The 22,556-nt window shown below is 34.4% G+C and overlaps 2 protein-coding genes across 2 annotated transcripts; one reads left to right on the top strand and one right to left on the bottom strand.

The window, feature by feature from the left end:
• LOC18591749 (RING-H2 finger protein ATL11) lies at positions 3,993–6,511 on the bottom strand. The gene has a single exon (XM_007018062.2). It carries the CDS (start codon positions 5,782–5,784, stop codon positions 4,522–4,524), a length of 1,263 nt encoding a protein of 420 aa, XP_007018124.2. The 5' UTR covers positions 5,785–6,511; the 3' UTR covers positions 3,993–4,521.
• On the top strand, positions 17,195–19,671 carry LOC18591748 (transcription factor bHLH96). The gene is made up of 3 exons (XM_007018061.2): positions 17,195–18,069; positions 18,429–18,830; positions 18,950–19,671. The coding sequence occupies exons 1-3, from the start codon at positions 17,569–17,571 to the stop codon at positions 19,043–19,045; spliced, it is 999 nt and encodes a 332-aa protein (XP_007018123.2). The 5' UTR covers positions 17,195–17,568; the 3' UTR covers positions 19,046–19,671.

Below are 22,556 nucleotides of genomic sequence, written 5' to 3'. Positions count from 1 at the left end.
TATTTTTATTTTTTTTAAATAAAAATTTAATTATTATTAATCAAAATATCACTGATTATTGTATATCACATAACATTAATATGATATATTTAAAGATATTAGTTGTAAACCTTTGACAAAAACATGACGTGGCATGTTGTAAGTGACCACGTTACATCCCGTCGATCACTATGAAATTGGTTGAACTTATTAATCATATGTCAAACTATATTGGAAGATGATGAAGTACTAGCTATCAACCAAGCACCCTTCAAGAACCGATTAGTCATTGCCCTTTTAGCTTCTTTTCCAATTTCCATGGCAGTAAAATTTGACAAAACCGATATTTCTTCCTCATTTTTATAGAATAAAAACATTATTCTTTAACACATGATCCTAATCAATAAATCAAATAATAGAATATATATATATATATATATATATATCATTTTTATTGTCAAACATTATTTTCCTTTCCCTCAATTTCGACTTCTAAACCGACCGTCTTACCACAGACGAAAGTCAAGCTCTGAAGTTTGCCTAACTACTTAGAAACATGTGGTTTACAATAAACCATAGAGAAGATTTTCTCATGGGAATAAATGAATCTTATGTTTGGTCTCATTTTTTTGCTCGTGCTCAACGTGGAAATCGAGGACAATACGTGCTATTGACTTGCAGGGGGTTACAAAAATCTCCATCACCAAAACGAATCACAAGTCAAGGTGGGGCAGTACTATATATGTTTGTCTAGTTAATTTAAATACATCTTACTTGGAATTATGACTGTCACAAATAATTTCTATGATTTTTGAGAAGATATTGACGATGAGGACTGGTACTGGTTCGTTACTTTTCTCGAGCCGAGGGTGAGGGGGAGGAAGAAAAAAAAAAGAAAAGGGAAACAAGCAAGACACCAACCAAGATTCACAAAATATATCTTTATCACGAAGAAAAGTTTCAGAGAATTACATGGTCGAAATATAAGATGTTGTATCAATTATTTGATATATACATAATGTTCTACTCCACTCTTATCATTTTAATTAAGTTTAAATAAGTTAATTAGTTAATTATTATTAATTAAAATAAACACGTGTCAATAATGTAGAGAGTAAAAAATATTATATAATTATATCATCATCACATATTATCATTCATTATAAGAGTCAGTTTATCATGTCAACGTTGTGTGGTATAAAATAACAAATATCATTTCAACTAAATTAACTATTAATAATAAGAATTTATTTTGTTTAATATAAAAGTATAGAGACGTCATTGAATACAACAGAAGAAGAAGAATTTATTTCTTAAATAGTTTAAAAAAAAATTTTAGATATAATACCATTATTAAACATCTTTATTATTTAATTTTTTTCAATAATTATTTAATTATATGCATTGCCTTATGAGAGAACTCATGGAAAGTCACCATGCTAATTAATCCTCGGGCTAAGAAAATTATCGACTCTCCATGCCAATTAGCTTTTTGGTGTCGATTTTAACATGCAAAACCTACTCTTCATCAATCATTTTCGGATCATTTTCACAAGTTAATCAATGACAAAATCTTATTTTTCCCCACATGCATATAAAGTAGTGTTGAAATTCAATTGCTAAACATTGCACAACATTGCACACATGAAAATTTTTTTTCATCCATTTAATATATTTATTTGTGCAATAGAGGGGCATGAGGCTTAATAATAAGTCATATTAGTGTCATTTCCTCATCATTGTGACTTTGAAAAGATGGTAGTTAAATTGTACAATTCTTGTTTTGCATTACAGATTTATCCCTATCAGTACTATTATGATAAATGTTTTTTTTAAATATATGTTATGTATATCATTGATTCACAATAAGGATAGAAATGTCAAATAATGTCTCATGAACAAGACATACAAAAAGACTCACACCAACATACAATCCTACATCTACAGGGCCGGCTTCAGCATAAAGCCAGCAAAGCCCTTGCTTTAGGTCTCACAATTTTATAGCTTTCATAATTTTATATAATATACTTAATTATATTATATATATATAAATTAAAATAATTAATAAAATATTTCTTAAATTAAGTGTCTATTAAATATTTATTTTGTTTCACTTTTTACTTCTTATTAATTCTCAACTATTTATCTCACTTCCTTATTTATGTAAAAGTTAAAATAATTAATAAAATTACATATTTTCTTATTTTTCTAATTATATACTTAATAAATTTTTATTTTTTTATCACTTCTCAATTTCTATAATGTTAATAATTCTCAATTATTTTTTTATTTTCAATAAATGTAATATGTAGTTTTTACTAATCTCCAACTAACGGTAATTTTTTTAAAATTTTAATAAAAAAACCTCATTTAATTTTTTTTTACTCAATAAGAGTCTCATTTAAATATTTAATTGTTTTAGGCCTTTAAAGATATTGAGCCGTCCTTGTGCATCTATGATCTCCAAAAACTCTATACATAAAGACCACTCGATTAGAAACAAAAAAAAAAAAATCAGTCACCAGTATTATTACGATTATTAAACCGAATTTAATTAAACAAAAAAAAAAAGGAAGAAACTATGACGTAACTTGATATGTTGTCATTTATCGACAAGCTTTTGTCCCAAAAAGATTCTCCTATCATTCGTTGACAAAGTTAAAAGAAAAACGTGTATGCATGCAACAAAAGACAATATTAATTGAAAAACTGAAATTAAAAACTTTGCTCTGAAGTCTCACCTAATTAATTTTATTTATAAATATTGATTTAAGCGGTGACTGAGGCAAAAAATATATATATAAATGGGTCATATAAGAAAGAAGAAAGTTATCAATGGGTTCATAGATAATAACTCACACGATTAGATTTTTTAAAGTTTTAAAACTCATAATCTTGTGTTAAGTCTAAAATCTGTATTTATAAGATCCGACCTCATTTTTATCACTTGAGTTGAATCTAAATACAAAAAATATTTTTGTTCATGACCCAAAAGTGCTTGATAGATGTAATAAACTATATATTATTGATTCATTACGGAGGGATCGCAAACTCCCAAGAAGTCTAAATAAAAGCCCGATTATGGTACAAGGAATACTCGGTCAGATATAGAGCCCAAAATAAAATGCTATATTGAGATATATATCTGAGTAATTAGACATCACAAGCCCGATCAAATAGCTTGTCTTTGGGCTTAATCATGGACTTGGACCTTTCGAGTTTCAACAAACCCTCTACTCCATTTATAATATCACAAAATAAATTGAAAAAAAGAAAAGAAAAGAGTGTAACTTTTCACTCCATTCATATATTCATCGAATGGGTTAGATAATTTAAAAATAAGAGATAAATTACAAATTACTAATAATATTGTCAAACAAAAGCTTTGAAGCTAATAAAAGTAATGGTAGGCATTTGGTTGCACGCAATTAGAGAAGTTATTTCGGTTAGATGGTCCATTTTAAGTCCCGGATGAGAGTGCTGCCAAAGCCTTGAACCCAAGGCAGAGGAAATGAAAAAGCGTAATACTTGTAAAAATATGTCACCCCAAGTCCCAACAGTTTCTTCTTTGTTAGTATCTTTTTTGCCATGAAGACATCAAGAGGGAACTTGGGCGGTTACCAACGTAGAACTGAGACAGCTCAACCTAAAAAGCCTCTATATTCTCCTTTGGTTTTTTACTTCACATTGTCTTAGAAGATAAAGTTTAATAAGTTTTTAATTGAAAATATGAATATGTGACGAGTGTTATTAGGGTTTAATCAATTCTTTACTGATATAAGATTTTCATGAGAAATATCAAAATTGAGATAAGTTTAAAACAAAGCAAGTTCATTTTCTTAATTAGTAGAAGAGTAAGTACAACGAAAACATTGCATATTGAATAGAATAAAATGTCATGAATTCCATTTTAAGAAGAGATAAATTGAGCTTATAAATGAAAAAAATTCCTTTACTTGTGATAAGAACATTAACTAAATAAAACCAGATTTGTATTTTGGCAACAAGCTAGAAAACTTAAAGCACTGGTTTCCATTAGTCAAGCAGACAATTAATCTCAAACAATAATAAAAGCAGAGTTTAATGATACATCCTTGTGCACCCCATCTATCAGCAGAAAGTAGAAAGTGAATTCGTCCCAAATTCCCTCTCGACACTCACTTATACAAACTTTTGACCTAAGTGGAATCAAACATGTTTCCAAAAAAAAAAATCAATTATCCAAATACCTTAAACCCTTTTGGCCTTTACAGCCGACAAGCTGCGTCTTTTGAATGGTGCTGCTAGTGTTCAAACACGTGTATCGGTACAACATCACTTTGCTTATTAGCCGGCTAAGTGTAGGTATGAGGTATCTGGTATTTTTCCTGTAATAAATAAGCCATATCCAAGCTATACCCCCAAGATAAATCAAAAGAAAATGTAAATTAAATCAAAGGGAAGAAAAAATTAAAAATGAAAAAGGGGGGGAAAATAAGAAGGAAAAAAACCACTTATGTACACCTAAATTTAGTTGGTCAAACCTCAAAACCAAAAAAACTACTAAACTTGACTCTCAGGCCGGAGCCTGTCCGATGATTGTTCACCCAAGTTCGCCTCCCCACCAACAAACAGACGATCAAACGGCGACTTAATGGATTTAAACAAACCCTTCGCCGGATTAGCCAACGCCTCATCACTATCCCCACCAGTACCGGCCACCAGTTTTGGTGACCTAAGCGATCCGGTCCTAGAAAAAAACGGAGGAGTCATAGTGAAACCCCACCGATCCGGCCGATCGGACCTCTCGTAGTTAAAATAATTCCTCCCTAAACTCCTACTCCTATAACCCCTTCTCGAACTCCTCGCTCTGGGGAACGCCAAGCAACTATTAGAACGGCTAAAATTCGAGTTCATCAACTCGCTCCGTACATCCTCCGGTAACCTTAGCGTAAACCGCTCACAATTCTCACCCGGCTGAACCAGCAAGTGACCCGTCGAGTGAGACCGCGGAAACAACCGGGTCAACATCCATCCCGTCGACCGTGACCTTGGCGGCCTGTTCTGAATTATCGGCGTGTTTGAATTTACTAAATTCACATCGAGAGGTTCTACATCCCTCCTCTGATTAACAGCCTCAGTACGACTCATTTCATTGCTGGCATTATTGTTGTCGGGTCGGTTTTCGAGCTCTAATTCCGAACCGTATACTGGGACTGTGGGGCAGCTGATGTCCTCACCGGGTTTTGGAGCCAAATTGGCGCGGCAAACGGGACACGTGGAATGTGACAAGAGCCAAGCATCGATACAATCGGGATGAAACACATGGCTGCATTTAGGAATCAAACGCAGAGTTTCGTCGTCTTCAAACTCGTTCAAGCAAACGGCGCACTCCAGCGTGTCATTTCCGATCTTGAGCCCTTTGACCGTCGAGTAAAGAAACGTCGGGAAAGACTCGATCACCGACGCGTCGAGTCCACGCGTCAACCTCCTCGAGCGCCTCCCGAAATTTACAGAGGCATCCCAGTTCCCGCCGCGCATCCTTCTTTGGGCGCACTGCCTGATGTAAACGGAAAAAAATCCCATGAAGAAAAACGCCGTCACTAAAACCACCATGACGATCGCCATTGATGGGTTGAATTTGGGTCCGACCGGCTCGTAGGAATTCGACGGTGGCGGTGGAGCAGGGATCGTTTGGCTTTGCGATGTTGACAACGAGAAGAAACAGAGAAAGAAGAGGATTGAGTTTGCCCTTGCCATGCATGGGAGTCCATGGTTCTGCCTGCAAAGTCGAAGGAATGAACGGCTACAATCTCCTCGATTCATCAGATGGTGAAGAAGATAGCAGTGGGTGGAGGGTTGTTTTTGTTGCTGCTGCTGCTGATGATGCCGCTCATGAGTTTACGAAACATTAGTGTGATTTAGCTGTGCTTGAATGATTTTCTTGTTGCTCAAAAGCAAAGCAAAGTATAAAGCTAAAAATAAAAAGGCCAAATTGAAAAGGAAAAAAAAAAAAAAAAAGGCTTCGCGCTAATACAGAAAAGGGAGGAAGAGGAAAGAAAAGTACGGTATCTCCTGTAACTGGTAGATATAAAAGAGAGAAGAAAATTGCTCCCACGCGCAATGGATTGCGCGTGGCGTTCGAAATTAGGATTTCGTGGGCCTTACGAGAAAACAAAAAGAGATGTGTTGTTTGATGGGTGGTTTTGGGTTTTGACTTTGGGATCGGAAAGGGTGGCCCACGAGAGGAACAAAATTCCTGCGTAGATGAAGAGGGCCCGTGGAAAATTTTGACACGTAAGCACTAGGAAAGCAGTGTTCGGTTAAGACGAGGAAAATTTGCTAATTCCATTTTGTCTATTTCCACCAACCTCGACATGTATGCGATTGTATCAAGAATTTTCAAGCTTCCCCGCTGCAATTTCACATAAAAAGTTAAATTTGTAGTGGAATTTGGCCAATCTGGGGGAATAAGAATTCCCACTGTTTTTCATTTTCTCCGATAGCCAATGGCTGTATTCACATCTTCCACACTTGAATGTTAGTGTTTGGAACCAATGGTTGTATCGTTTGGCTGTTACTACGGATTGACATGTTCAATTACAAGTTCCTTTCATAGCATCACTTCAATAGAAAATTCATATATTTTAAGAGTGGGTAACGTCAGTTTTAAGCTACATCTTCAATTCTAACGAAACGATGGAAATATTTGATTCTGGATAAGCATACATGATATGCATAATCCAAATACGAATCTCTTTCCGTTTTTAAAATTGAATCATGCTTTCAACACTACAACGGCTTGGTGGAACCTGGACAGGTTCCTGGCACTACTTAGCTACGCAAGTTGGAAGAAAAATCAGGATGAGGGAATGAAGCAGAAGATTCAGGACTGAAAGCAAAAGGAAAATAGAGTGATGAAAGACGCCAAGGAAATTGAATTTCAAGCCAAGTTTAGGCCCCACCTCAGGAAAACTCGAGCCTTGTAATATATGGTAGTCATCTTCAGTCTCGTGCGTCTTCCCAAGCAAATTCAAATACCGCAAATGAATTCACAATCAACAGCGCAATTGATTGCTACGGCTTCAAATGGTAAACCTATACCAGTCAAACTACGAAACTATGTGACCTTCCCGGGAGGTTTCCAGGCATGAAAGTGAATCACAGCACAAATTAATTAGTTCAATGGCAGATATCAGAAGTGATTTTAAAGCGAAGGCAATCAGTATATATTCCCGGGTGTTTACTAACACTTAGATATTGAGTCACTGACTTTCCATCACGAATCCCTATTAACTAAGGAATTACTGATTTGTTTAATGGATAAGCCTACTCTTTTGACTTGTTAAACTATATATGTAGTAAACAATTAATTATTATCCTCGGAGTCAGACCATCATTTCATAATCTTAGTTCAATAATGTTATCCAATCTACATCAAAACAATAAAAAGATAAGGCCATGAGGGGGAACATCCACCATCTAGGTATTCATACCTTAGTCAGACCTGCCTCTTTCTGCTTCAGTTCTGAAGAACTTAATTTGCTCATGCTCCAAAGTTACCATGTCGACAATCTGATAAAATTCCCAGCATTTTATTCGCTGTTTGTACTTAATGCATCAACCTTAAAATTCTAGAACATGAGGAAAAAGTTGACAACAAAACCAACCCATTTCCCATCACTCACAACACAAACATAAAACTTAGCAAGTTTTCTAATAGAGAAAGGCACTGTCTCTTGTTAGGAAGACTGGGAAGAAGAAGAAGAAGAACAGTCCAAGATATTCCAAAGCTTTATCCCCAGAGAAGTCACAAGTCACTGCAGTTATACGTGAAACAACAATCAAGAATCAATCAGCAACAAAAAACCATTAAACCTTTTGATTTTTGTACAAAAAAAAAAGGAAAATTAAATAAAAATAGAAAAGAGAAATATATTTTTGAGAATAATAAATGCTTATTTTCTTATAGTATACAATAAAAATAAGAACCAAAACATAAATCTATGTTAGTTAAAGATGACTTCCTTTTTATTTTTACTCTATTTATTCATACTTTTCCGTGTTATCCATATGAATTATAGAAATAATTTATTTATTTATTTTTGCATAAATAATATATATAAATATAAAATGAAATGGCTTACCATCCAAATAGTAATTGTTCGATTATTAGATAATCAATGAAAAGTTTCCTTTTATGAACCTCAATTCAGGGCATTAAATTTCTAAAACTTTTGAAATTTTTTTCTAATAAACACAAGAGAATTTTAGTATATTCCCCTGCTTCATTGAAGTTGAATGTAATTTCAATTCACTGCTCTAGAACTAGTCAACAGTCTATAATATAATATAATTAATTAAGCAATAAGGATGACGAAAGTAGTGAATAAGGCCAGCTTGATGTGAAATTGATAAGCATGGACAGTATTCTAGATGACAAGTGATATTTTTATTTAATATTCAACTGTCCAATTCGTACAACAAATAAGTTGATGAACTTGCTTTGAGTCTTGATTAACTATTAACGAGGTAAGGCTTAGTTTGTTGAATTGGCCGAGATTCTCATAAATTTCTCTCATTTCTGATGGTTGAATTTAAGATTTTCAAATTAAAATTTCAATTTTATAGTTTAAACCATTGAATTCCCCTTAAGTTTATATTGATTTAATATGTAAATACATTAAAAAATGACTTTGTCTTATACCTATTCGTCATTAAAAGAACTGTTATTAATATTTTCGACATATTCAATGAGGGTAAATATGATTAAGATGGATAATAGAAGATTTTTTCTTCTTTAAATTCCAAGTGAGGACAAGAGTAACAATAGAAGATTATTGGTACTATCATTTTTCTGGTATACCAAATTGAATGCTAAATAATTTTGACAAGGTCTTCGCATGAGCTGATTATTGTCTCATTCTTTTAACATAGAGATCACCAGTTGACCAAGTCCTTTGCCCAATGGAGTTCCATGATCGGTCGTGATGCATGCTCAGCGTGCATGCCAAACTGAAGAAAAAAAAAAGGTGGGGAATCTTTGAAAATAAAGACCTTGTGTTTAACGTGGCACCCTCGTCTCCTTGTCCTGAGTCCTACCGACGATAAGACTGGATTGATCAGATGATTTTCTTCATTTTTGGAAGATGAAATTGTGTGAAAGGATCCTCAATATTGTCTATATGTAAACAACCTTGGGCTCTTGGCATTTGTTCTTTTCTGCTTGGCCTAGTTGAAAGTAACATGGTATATAATCTCATATGTCATATATAGTCCATGGTTTTATGTGGTGTTTTGTAAAGGACATAAAAGTTTAATGCCAAAGTAAATAATTTATCCCTTTGGTGCATTGCTTGCATTTTAGAAGGATGGAAATCCAATATTGATAATTGCTTAGTGCATGTTCATGTAGGACAATAACAGCTTGAACCCATATTCCAGCCCAAAGCTAAACGACGAAAACATGTTAGCCCAGAAGAAGGTTCAGCTTGTAACTTATAAGCAACACTCAATTGGACCCATGAACTACATTTGAGGCCTCCTTGTCCTTGCCCTCCTTCCTCACTGATTTTGGGCATTTTCTTCCTGCACAACTTGCTACAAGGACAAACCTTCTCGTGGGGTTGGACTTGGATCAAGCATTTTGGTTCTTCAACAAATTGGTCCAACTGCTTGCCCATATCCTTTTGGAAGAAACATGCTTGCATAGTTGCATTGCATCAAATTCCTGAAACTAATAAACAATTATGTTAAGTGACCTGGTTCATACCAACCTACAACACTTTGATTCATTAAATTTCATAATTTTTTTTACAAAAAAAATTTCACAAGTTAAAGATAATATGAACACTTAAAGACACAATCGATATCAATTCATAACTTTTTTCTAAGAGTGTTACATTAATCTTATTGCAAAATTTCATTGTTTTATCCACACATGCAAAAGTGAATCCAATAATGGAGTGAATTTTTTTTCCCTTCTAGTTATAATACACATAATATATACATGGATGGGAAGGGAAGTGAATTAATAGTGTGTATGTGTATATAAACAAAGATGTCTTTTACATAGATAAGATAGATACCCAGTAAGAACATAGCTAAGATATTTAACAATATCTTACATAAAAACCCTTTATCAATTCTCCTTTCATTTACATTTAAAAGTCCAGCAACTCCATTATATTTCCATCTAAATCAATGAATAGATAGGTAAAGGGATGGAGGAGGAAAAATTATGGAAATTGGCTACATTATGTGAAAAATATAGTGAAATACAAAAGATTCCCTCACTTCTTAATTATATTATTAGACATCAAGCTTCTATTAATGAGGTAAGCCTCAAATCAACAAACTATATAATTTACTTTCCTTGCAACCCTTTTTGTCCCTTCTTCGTTTTTAAAAGACAAAAACATCCTTTATATACCTACATATGTTAGAACATGTGCTCATTTGATTCAAAAATCATACAAAAAGGACATATGTTGACACTACCACGTGTCCGACCCAATTCTCAATTTTATCCTTGTCATGTTGTAAAGTTAATGGATACAAACCGTAACTCCCCTTTTTCACCAAAGGTGAAATTTTGATAGCTTTAGCTTTTGGTTTAGGTGAAGCACCCAAGAATAGGCAAAGGGCAATAAAAACAAAGGGAAAAGACAATATGATTGCAGGAAATTTCAAACTCGTACCAAATAAAAAAGAGAAAATAATTGCAGGCAGCACTTCAAAATGGCTTGTAGCTTTTATTTCTAATTTATTAATAGCAAACGGAATAATATTTTATGCAGAAGTAAATCAGACTGATGGTCAGCTTTTAGAACATAGTAGTGCTTACTTTTTCTGTGTATCAGACAATGGAACTAGTACTTGAGATCGTATTTCTCTGTGAACTCGCAGACAAAATAACATGATTTCTTTGTCCAATTATCGACAACGTTAAGAACAAAATTAAAGAGAGAAAAAAATATATTTATTGGATTGAGCTCATGTTTTTTTCGTGGCGTGTTTATGTAAGACGGTGAGGCGGTCCAGGCGGCGGCCCCTGGTTTTTGTGGTTCGGGGTGCCGCCGTTTCGCTGCGCTGCAGCCGGGCCCTGACAAGAATCGTGTGGATGAGCTGTGGACCACTTGTACGGCTCCCAATAACCCAATTTGTTCCTTGTTCCGATCGAATCAGACGAATCAGGAGATCATCATCTCATATTCTTTCTGGGGGTTCTACGTACCACAAGCTGAACAGTATTGCCACGTACTCCTTTTTGGCTTTGTTATGTCCCTCCTCCTTTTTTTTTCTTTTTAAATTTTTTTAATCAACAAGATTTATTTATTTATAGTTTATGAGTGGCTGAGTGTTTCTCTGGTAATCTTTAAATCTGCTCACTTTGGGGCAAAGACAAATAAAACTATCAAGTTGGAGCCTACTACACTCCAAAAACACATCTCTGATTAGAGGGTTTAATTAGTGGGTCACTTAATTAGGAAAATTGAGAACAAAAACTAGTTAGAAGGGAATTTTCAATCAACTTATTGGCTCATGCCTGAGTAAAGTTGTTAACAAAATGCATGTATAGACTATAGTAGTTCAAACATCAAAACCATTACAGCCACGGGCTTTGCTAAGGGCAGCCTAATAAATTCAAAGGTTTCAAGTGAAATATTAAAATAAGATTTTTTTATTAAAATTAAAAAAATTATTACATTTTATTCTTTTAACTTTTTGAAGTGTAAAATTTTTAATTAAACTTTTATAATCAAGTTCTTCTAATATTTCTTTTTCAATTGATAATATAGCCAATCTATTTAATATTTATTGAGATATTGTTGATCTTAAATAAGATTTTATTAATTTTAGTTTTGAAAAACTTCCTTCTCCTGAAGCAACACTTACTTGAATTATTAATATTATTCTAAAAATAATATATGCATTTGAAAAAAAATCAAGTCTTCTTATATGATTAAGTATGTCAATTTGACTGTTTTCTTCCTGTATAATTTTTTTAAAATTTTTAACTTTGAAAATAAATCTAAACCATCAATATCAGAATAGTTGTTATATTTTAAGTAACATTCAACATTAAGGCAATATTCTTTCAAATAAGGCTCACAACTTTATGAAGATAATAAAAGAATAGACTTGTTGTATATTTTTTGGAGAAAAATTGAAGTTAAAGGAAGAAAGAGCAAATGAGAAAGGAAGATTTCAAAAGTAGATATTATGCATTGAAAAAAATAATTGATTTTATATATAGGAAAAAAAATAGTTGTTGGAAATCATTAAATGTGTTGATTATAAATAATAGAAATAAGTGAGAAAAAAATAACTGTTGAAGATGATTAAATACATATGACTATTAATTTATTGAAAATAAGAGAATATAGTTGAGAATTAATAGCATTCTAAAAATAAGAAAGTAATAGAAAATTAAAATTTATTAAGTACATAATTAAAAAAGTGAAAGAACAAATAATTTTATTAATTATTTTTTATATATTTTTAATGTAATTAATTATATTATAATTATAAAATTATAAATTTTTCTTAAAATTGAGGCCTCTCCAAATTGGGGGCCTAAAGCCCTTGCTTGGATGGCTTTACCCAAGGGCCGGCCCTGGGCTTTGGCCAGGTAGCTCATCCCCCGATCTTAGGTTTAATATTCTACTACCCCTTACTATATATATCTTTCTTGCATATATACTCCCTGCCATGTCTATGGCCGGACTTGTTTGGTCTGAAAGGTTGGCCTCAATGGCATTATGTAGTTGTAATATGGATTGCTTGAAATGCATGTAGACTCCCCACAAGCATTATAGATTGTCCTTTGCTTTCTTTCTTTTCATCTTCCACTCACATTATTGTGCAACAGACTTATTGAGGAATGAAAAGGAACCTGGTGGTTTAAAAGATTGGCAACTTGAATTATATATATGTTAAGCATGATTGTAATGAGTGTAAGAGTGAATTTGATCCGATGAAGCCTTGTTTCAATGATAAGAAGATGTTAAAATTATTAGAATTCTAGGTCAAATCCTACCATGCATACACGAGTATTTTAGACTAATTTTATATTGGGATTTTTCTTCTATCACATGTTGTTTTGTAGGTTTATATGGTTTGTATATTGATTTTTCTACTGATTTTAATAGTTATATTTTATCTATATTAAAAGTTGTTAATTAGATTGTAATTTTTACATGTGGAAAAGAAAAGAGTATAGGAATGGGGCCAAGAACCTTAAAATACATTGTCAATTATTGGAAGCTCTTAATTATTATGCACTAATGAACAACTTAAACCTAATTAATCAATCGTAACAAGTTGCTCTCAACTAACCAACTAAGGGAACGTAGATCATTAAAATGGGTATCAATATAATAGTTTTGTTGGATATGACATGCGTAGGGTTTCTAACAAAATTTCCTTCTCAAACACAATATAAAGTAAGAGAGTCTTGGAATCAAGTGCATATAATATTCGAGCTTTTAGACGACAATATGCTTCCCATTAGAAGAAATCTTCAAGCAAAGAATTATATATAAAAAGGAAAGGAGTTTCGATGTGTCTGCACTAACGTATTTATTTATGCTTAATGCGTGATTCAAGTTACGTTGTTATCATTTTCTTTTCCCATGGCATGGAAAAGATTTGGTAAAAAGGCTACACATTGCATGTGCCTACCACATATCTACAACAACGACAGCAACCTTTTTAAGGTTCCAAATTCTGTTTTCTTCTATTTGCCTCCTTGCGGCAACGGTGTTTACATCTTTGTTCGTCTCAATAATTGCTCTGCGTGTTTTAGGTTAATTGAATTTCGCTGCTATCTGTTGAGTCATATAAGTGCAAGCATGACTTTTTTCCTTGTCTCANATATATATATATATATATATATATATATATATATATAAAAAAAAAGATATAGCTTGATTGCTTTTTCCTTCTTTCAATCATGTTCATTAAGGTAAAGTTATGCAATATGAAAATCAACACTTTAAATCCAAGGTTGTAATCATTTTACCTTAAAATTTCAAAGTATCTATAGCTAGAGGCGGCGAGAGGAGCTAATAGGGGCTTTCGTCTCTTAAAATTTTAAATTTTTTTACTTTTTAACTTTTTAAATTTTATTTTTATTTTTAAAATTTTTTTATAAATTTATTTTTACGAATATTAAATTTTTTATTTTCACTCATCAATCATAAAATTCTTGCTCCATCGTTATGTGCAGCAGTTCCCATTGGTCTTCAGATGCATCAAGGTGCAGCAGGGACCTTCAGTTTGGAGTTTGGACCGATGGAGCCTGAAATGTTTCTTCTGCCCATATCTAGAAGGGGCTAAAATCGATCGTGAATTCGAGATGAGGCCTTTACATTTTGAAACCCAAAAAGCCCAAAGGGAGAGGAAATAAAAAAACAAGAAAGAGGTGTTGAACAATAGTCTGAGCCTTTAAGGCTAAGTATTCCCAACAAAATGAAGAAAAAAAAAGGTGACAGCAGGGCTAAGTCCAAGGCTGTTTGCATATAGGAACCAAAACCCAAGCCAGGGGAGAATCTGGATTGCGCGTTGCAAACAAAAGACGACAACAAGCAGGTTCCCAGAATTTGAGGTCCGTGGTTCCTTGAACAAGTCAACAAGCCCAGTAATAGTTCTCTGATTAAACACATTCAATTAAAAAAAATTCAGTCTCTGATCAAAGCTTAAATTGTTTAACATTATAATTAATCCAGTTGGATTAATGTTGGAACCAGGGTAAGTACGTAATGCCCACATGCCTCACACCATTAGAATTTTTGGTAGCGACCTTTGCGCTCGAAACACATGCTTTGATGATAAACACGGAAAATGAATAAAAAAAAAACCAGAAGATAATTAAAGAAAGCTAAGTCTATATCAATCTTGATGTTTCCCTAGGTAATGAGTTGTAATAATGAGGATCCTTGTACGGTTTGATTGGTAGAGAAAAGGCCTAGGTTAGGGGCCTATGGGTTAATTTGGTTTCATGGGAAATGGGCAATAACTCTCTAAGGTTCGGGTCTTGAAACATGTTATCCTTTCATTTGTTTTTTCATTGTTTGTTGCGTTAAGTAAATGAAATAAAGAGAGAGAGAGAGGGACAGAGAGAAACAACTTGCATGGTGATGTACGATCAAATTTTCACCTCACATTTGTTTACAAGTCAAACACAATGATCTAATAAAAACAAGAAATGCTTGGAGTAACAGCCAATAATAGCGAATGGCAGCATAAATTATTGGAAATACCAAATAAATTACTATATATATTTGTGTTTATATGTAAATTATGACCTTTGTTTTGCTTTTCTTTTTTACTATACCTATTAAGCTAATAACTTTAATTTAAAAGTACTTTTCCAACATTTTAGTGCCAATCTCATGCGACTATAATTGAGTTATATTCTGTGAAATGACTAATTAAGGTCAAAATGAAAAAGTTGATATCACATTACAAAAAAAATAAAAAAATAAATTTTTACCGATGGAAAGAAATTCGTCTATAAAATTTTGTTGGTAAATACCGACAAATAATAAGAGATGTACGTGAAATTTATTTTATATGTTTTTAAGGCTTTTCCCTTCCCACCCATCTCAAACAAATTTTTTTATTTATTGAAAATATCATTTTCATATCCTTTTTATTGCTCATTCAACATTTTTTTTGTCTCTTTCTGGTTTTTAAATAATCCAAATTAAAGGATAAGTATCCCTATAAATTGAGATGACTTAACATCCAACACCGCTACCCTATTTTTAGGTAGAAGAAATTATTAATTTTCCATAAACGCGTTTTCCTTCAGCTGATGTTTGGATCATATATAGTAGTCTCACATAAAAACAAAATTTAGCTTAAATTAAAAATCAAAATAATGCACCTTAAAAATTAAAAAAAAAAGGATGTTCCTATGAGGAATCATTGGTTTTGTCAAATTAATTAATTTGAAATGAATTATTAAATCATATTACTATCAATTTCTACAAAAGAGTAGGAAGATTGACTGTGAAACGGCACCTTGCTTCCGTATTATGAAGCTCAAAATAGTTAATTGATAGCAACCCTTTTTTCTATGTAATACAAATTGCAATTAAATTAATTAATGTCCTTATGACTTGTTTTCTTTGAAAGAGATCTCGAAAGCTAGAAAATCAGCGGATAAGGAAATAACAATTAGTCAAATTGGGTTTTCTTAATTACCCTATTGTTCAAGGAATCTCATAAGTAACAGATTTTTTGTGATACATTCATAAGAATGCCAGTTGGGTTCGGATATTTTAATATTTTTCTTCCTTTTTTTAATATTCAAGAAAATACAAAAGAAAAAAAGAGTTAAATTCCGACATTAGAAAGTAGAATATTAATATGGTGTTAACAATATACCATGGGAGGAGAACCCAAGAAAGGAGGGAAGGAACCCCTAGAGAATGTCTTATCGAAATTGATGGGGTTAGAGATGTAGCTTCATAACATAACTCGTGATCAAAAGGGTTGAGTAATGTTGGGATTTTCAGGGTGAAATAAAGTAAGTAATAAAGAAAACAAAAAGAGTACAGATTTCTTGGGAAAGAGAGAGAGAGAGAGAGGAAGAGGGGTGGGGGTGGGACTTGAGAGACACACTAGTCTTCGTAGTAGATGATTACAGAGTGGCTCCTTGTATGGTCACATGACATGGATTCCTCTGGACAATTTTACAGACACCTGAAAAAAACTAGGCCTGTTTTTCCTGTTCTTTCTCAGGCTTTTTTCCTCCACCCTTTTTCTTTTTCATTAAGTACTTTCTTTTAGATCTTCATCAGAATCTCTGGGTTATTATCAGCTTTTCGTCATCTTTCTCAATTGAACGTCCAAGTGTCCGACCACATTATTGAATAATGAAAACCGTAGTCACATCTAATTAGGCACCTCTGTTTTACTTGGACAATTGGAAAACTTAATTACTTGGCCACCTGGTTCCTTCAAATAAAAAAATGGTACCCATTTCACGAAATTAGATATGCCTGGAATTGGACCCACTATTTACAATTTTTCTATGTTGTTAATTTTGAGGACTATCCTGAAACAGTTTTGGTCCTCTCTTTCTCTCTCTCCCAAGTGCCATAGAGAATCTCTCTCTGGTCCAGCGACTGGTCTGCAATGTAATCTCACGTGCAGCATGCTGTAGCTTTTGTTTTGGGTTTTTTTTAAGATTAAACATCTTTAAAAGTCGATCAACTTTCTTCATGGGGGAGAGATGATAAAAAGGGGGACTTTGTTTGGTCTTTTGGATGTGTAGCGCTTGGGCTTAGTATTCCAGGTTCCTTCTGCTTTGAACTTTGATTTGGGTTTCTTTGTAGGGAACAGTTCTCTCTCAGCTTCCAGTTTTCTCCTTCTACTGAGGCCCTTAAAATTACGAGTCTCTTTTACTCTAGTGGGTCTATGCCCTAACACCCCCACCCCTCCTCGCTTTTATGTTTTATCTCTACATCTTTGTCTTTCCCTTTAGAAAAGAGAGAATAGACAACACAAACGTGTGTCTCTTTGTGTGAGAAACAAGGACAACTGAAAAAGAGAGAGACAGTGAGAGCAATAAGGATCTGTTTAATCCTGATAAACATGGCATTAGAGGCAGTAGTTTACCCTCAAGACCCATTTACTTATGCTTGCAAGGACTTCTACCTTGTGGGAGGGGGAGCTTGGGGCTATGACTTCTGCTTCCAAGAAGAAGATAAAGCCCTTCTTGGAATTCTTGACAACAACATAGAGCAAGGGAGTAGTCCTCATCTCCATGCAAATTGGGACTCCTCATCTACTTCGGTCATGCAACATGCACAGGAATGGGATCCTTATTCTTCACCTGAAGCTTGCACTGTTGATCAATCTCTCCCTGGAGGATCATTCCCTCCGATGGAAGCTCCAGCAGCTGCCGCAGCAACAGCAACAACGACGACGACGAACAGTAGGCGAAAACGTCGTCGCACCAGGAGCAGCAAGAACAAAGAAGAGCTAGAGAATCAAAGAATGACTCATATTACTGTCGAACGCAATCGCCGGAAACAAATGAATGAGTACCTCACTGTGCTCAGATCTTTGATGCCACCTTCTTATGTTCAAAGGGTCAGTTTCAATCTCTCTCTCTCTCTCTCTTTCTCTGCTCAGCTCTTACATTATGTTTAAGAATTAAGACTAATAATCAACCTTTAATTAGGACAAGTTCACTCGCCAAGATAATAAGTTTTTTCTACAACCCTAATTAATCCCCTTGCATATTATAACCATTTTTTTTTTTTGGTTTGGGATTTTCAAATGGTTGTAGAGAATCATAAAAAGGCACTGGCCTGAAAAAGTTTAGAGATTTCTGACTTTCATGAAAACCATTTAGACTTATAGTTCAGCTAGATATCTATATAACTTTTTCTTCCCACGTTAAATTTCTTTATCTGACAACTAAATCATATACGCATTAACCTTTTCAGGGTGATCAGGCATCGATTATTGGCGGAGCGATTAATTTTGTTAAGGAATTAGAGCAGCTTTTGCAGTCCATGGAGGCTCATAAGAGGACTACTCAGCAACCAGAACACAATGGCTACTCTTCACCGTTTGCTGAGTTTTTCACCTTTCCACAATTCTCAACTCATGCAACTCAGTGCAACAACCCCCAGTCCATGGCAGCTGAGCCAATGGCAGCCGCCGAAAGCGTGGCGGACATAGAAGTGACCATGGTGGAGACCCATGCCAACCTCAAGATACTCTCAAAGAAACGACCCAGGCAGCTCCTGAAACTGGTTGCTGGTTTGCAAAGCCTAAGGCTTACCATTCTCCACCTCAATGTCACAACTGTTGAAGAAATGGCTTTGTATTCAATTAGCGTCAAGGTTAGAACATTATAAGCCAATAACAACTATTTCACAGTTCTTTTTTCCACCATTTTTATCTTTCTATAGTAGTATCTTTTGAGATTGTAACAGCTTTTTTTTGGATGCAATTGGGACAGGTTGAGGAAGGATGCCATCTGAACACTGTTGATGAAATTGCAGCTGCTGTTAATCAAATGCTGCGCGGAATCCAAGAAGAAGCTGCTTTTAGCTGAGTCATGAAAAGCCCTGATTATGATTTTGTCCTGCTGTGATTGGGGTTAGTTGTGATCTGACTTCCAAAACTGGATGGATCGAAGGGATTCCATTGTTCTTTGCTCTTTAATTTAATTTCTTCAAGTTGCAACCTTTTTCCCCCTTCTTGTATTTTGGAGATATACAGTGTAGTGTGTACAATGCTTTTCCTAATGTTGGGCATATTTGCCTTGCCTTCTAATGGAGGCTTGGACAAACCAAATTATGTGCCTTATTATTAGTACAGGAAAAAAAAACAAATTGCCATAAACTGTGCTCCACTGCTACAGTACAGAAAATAGACAGAATCCTGTTGCAATGGCGTCTTTCCCTTAAAGTTTCATGGTCAAATAAAAACTAAGACAGGATTCCCAGATCTTCCGGCCGGCTTCTTTTGACAAGATAACTTATTTTGTAGTTAAGTGCCACATGAAGAGGATACCCCTTTTTTTGACAAATTGCTAGTATACATGCCTTAGAATTGTGTGAGAAATGGGCTCCTTCTCCTTCTTTTATTGACATGTAAGTTGATCTTTTCTATAGTTGGGAGAAGACAGATCTGAAATTTGAGTATCATTTTCGAAACGTAAGGTAAATCCCATATGATTAAAGCCCCCATCCAAGTTATATAAGGCCTTGATCAAGTTGTTGGCTTTGTGCACATTATGCAAATCTATTTATGTTTGTATATGCATTTCGCAGACAGGTCGACCCTTCAATATTCCAGGATGATCACTGTTATCATCGCCCTGCTCCTTCCAGGAAGGAGCAGAGAGAATAATGTTTCCTTTTCCAACAATATCTTGCTGTTTTCTTGACAAGCCACAGCTTGCCACTTTCATATGGGATCACCCCTCTTCAGTACGCTTTCTGAATTTAAAATAGCATTACTACTTTTAATTATTTATGTGGGTGCCACATTCCTTTAGCAAACAGTACGTGAACTCCAGATTTGATGGTCTTAGTTTTTTGAATCTTTGGGGGTTGGGGGGGGGGTTGATGATTATCTTCCGCCATTATGTTCTAGCATTGATTGTAAAATTCTTGATTCTTATCCACTTTTTCTCTCCTTTGTAATTACTTATTGTGGAAAACCTGTGAGCTGTTTGGTGGAGTGGAAAATAAGTAAAGGGAATCGCTGTTGCTGCCCATAGAATGTTGCTTATGTTGCCCTTTCTTCTTTTTTCAAGAAATATATATTGAATTGCATTCTTCTGTTTTTCCGATAATAACAGCCAATAAATTTGTTTAATCCATGTAAATTATGATCTGGGAAACCATCCCTAAAAGCATCACACAATCGACAGAATGTGGGGAACATGGTATCCAAAACTTGCATGATGAGAGAGCACAGTGATAATATATCTTAAAATTGAAATCACAGGCCTACCATGAAAGATCCAATAGATTTTTGTTGTCACTTTAGGGAAAAAGGAAAGCAATTAAAGCCAGGTAGGAATGGAGAGAAGGGGGCCTAGATATGTAGCTTGCCATGAAAAACTTTAGAAAGAGCCAAGCCTACAACAATCATTTGATTGATGATAAGTATTTCAGATTTAAAATATGCTTTAGGCCCACATTTTTTGTAGCTTTTTTTTAAAACTTTTTTAGGTGTTAAAAGTGATCACGATGGAAGCTCCATACATCATAGTGATTGGAGGACATTATTTCCTCCAATTAAGCATGTTCAAGAAGAAGGGATCCAGCAATTCCCCATTCTTTGAATCAATAACACATACCAATACATTAACAAGTACGAGTTCTAAATTATACATAAATTTGAAATGGGAAGTAATAATGAGCATCTGGTGAGTGATAATTGATTCGAAAAATAATTGAAACGACAGTCCATGTCCTGCTTACATTGCCTAATGTGCTTGTATTTATAGACATTATTGTGCTATCCAATGATAAAATATATATATATTCCAGTCTTCTTTATTTGAAAGAAGTAGACAAAGGCAGATTCATGGAAAAAGGGTATGTCAAACTTGGAATGACAGGAGATTCCTTCACCCGTAAAAAGGGAGAGCTTCAGGTAGGATCGGAGAAGTTTCTTGAAAGGAATGATTGTAAAATCGAAATCATTGTGATGTTGAAGACCATAATAACCGCATGAATGGGTACTATATATATATCTCTTCCCCGCATCTTTTCATTTCTACGCATATAATAATTAAGAACAGTGCTACAAATGCTGGCAGATGCCATGATTAACATCAACCCCTAAACCCCGCCCTAAAGATGACAAGTACAGTGACTTCGCCCCTATGGGCAAAGGTCTGCCCGCAATCAAACCTACCCATCATGACTCTCCAGAACTTGACACTCTTTGCTTCACATGAAAAACCTTGATTTTTGGACTTCTTGTTTGGGATTTTACCTTTAGCACATTGAACTAAGCTTTTTTGCATTTCATGACTAACTTGAGTTGGACTCGTGAACGTACAAATTATGCACTTGTATTTGAAAATTAAGCCAGTGTGTCTCCTTGCTTATTGGAATGGAGGATATATTGAATTGAATCACTCCTTTTAGAACTATTTTTCTTGAGGGAATACCGAGTACCAAACGATTAAATTAAGTTAAAAAGATCTGATATGAGATCTTTCAGTAGTCTTTAAAATAGCTCTCTTCAACAAAACAATCTAGTGCATGCATGGTTGTTATTGTACTTAATTATTATAATTTCCAACAAACAGAAATGCAGCTGGTAGGGAAAGTTGAAGTCAAAGGGCTCTAAAAGAACACCAGAATGAATCGCGAGGGGATTTGTTTATGTGAGGTTTCCATTAACGCCTCCCCTACAAAAGGTAGGAGATAAGAGATTTTCAGTATAATAAAACGGAAGTGTGTCTCCTTTGTGTTTGCACTTAAATATTAGGTTTGACCATGCTTTGGTCTCTCCATTGCCATTGGTTTTTATTAATGGTGTTTCTGTCGAAATGCTCAAGTTGCCTAATTATATGCCCTGTCCGGATCCTTTTGAGAGATCTGGTGAGCACTAGAAAATAGCAGATTTGCAGTTGACGAGAGAGTTTGAAGACAAAAGATGCCCAAACTCAGAAATCTATGAACACTACACGGATTGTAATCACTTAAACAAAAGGATGCTTTATTAAGAAATATATAGTGGTTTATTAATTTCAATAAACAAAATTGAGCAAAAATATTCCAACCTCATTCCATATGGGTCACGTTTAGACATGGGTGAGTACAATGCCTCATATATAGTAGGCCTCTGAAGCTCTGTTTCAAAGCCCAAGTGGCTGACCCTGTGACCCACAATGTCAAGAGCTCGAGCTAGGCTTGAAGTTGGGTAAGTTTTTCGAGCTATGTTCAACTTAGTAGCCAACCCGAATCAGAGAAAGGTTGATTTGGTTGGACTCAGTTTGCACTACTTGATGGCTAGAGAAGCAACCATTTAGATTTGTTAAGATATGCAAATCGTATTACTAAGAACGCTGACATGCACAAATTGAGAAGCTATGA

The sequence above is a fragment of the Theobroma cacao genome, chromosome 8 (genome assembly GCF_000208745.1).
Source record: "Theobroma cacao cultivar B97-61/B2 chromosome 8, Criollo_cocoa_genome_V2, whole genome shotgun sequence".
Lineage (NCBI taxonomy): Eukaryota > Viridiplantae > Streptophyta > Magnoliopsida > Malvales > Malvaceae > Theobroma > Theobroma cacao.
The sequence above is the reverse complement of the archived record's forward strand: the minus strand, read 5'-3'. Positions and strand labels throughout refer to the sequence as shown.

Excerpts from the sequence above, each read along its gene's own strand:
- LOC18591749 (XM_007018062.2), bottom strand. The coding sequence starts at position 5,784 with ATGAATCGAGGAGATTGTAGCCGTTCATTCCTTCGACTTTGCAGGCAG.
- LOC18591748 (XM_007018061.2), top strand. The coding sequence starts at position 17,569 with ATGGCATTAGAGGCAGTAGTTTACCCTCAAGACCCATTTACTTATGCT. Across the intron at positions 18,070-18,428 it reads CACCTTCTTATGTTCAAAGG|GGTGATCAGGCATCGATTAT; the intron begins GTCAGTTTCAAT and ends TAACCTTTTCAG. Across the intron at positions 18,831-18,949 it reads TGTATTCAATTAGCGTCAAG|GTTGAGGAAGGATGCCATCT; the intron begins GTTAGAACATTA and ends CAATTGGGACAG.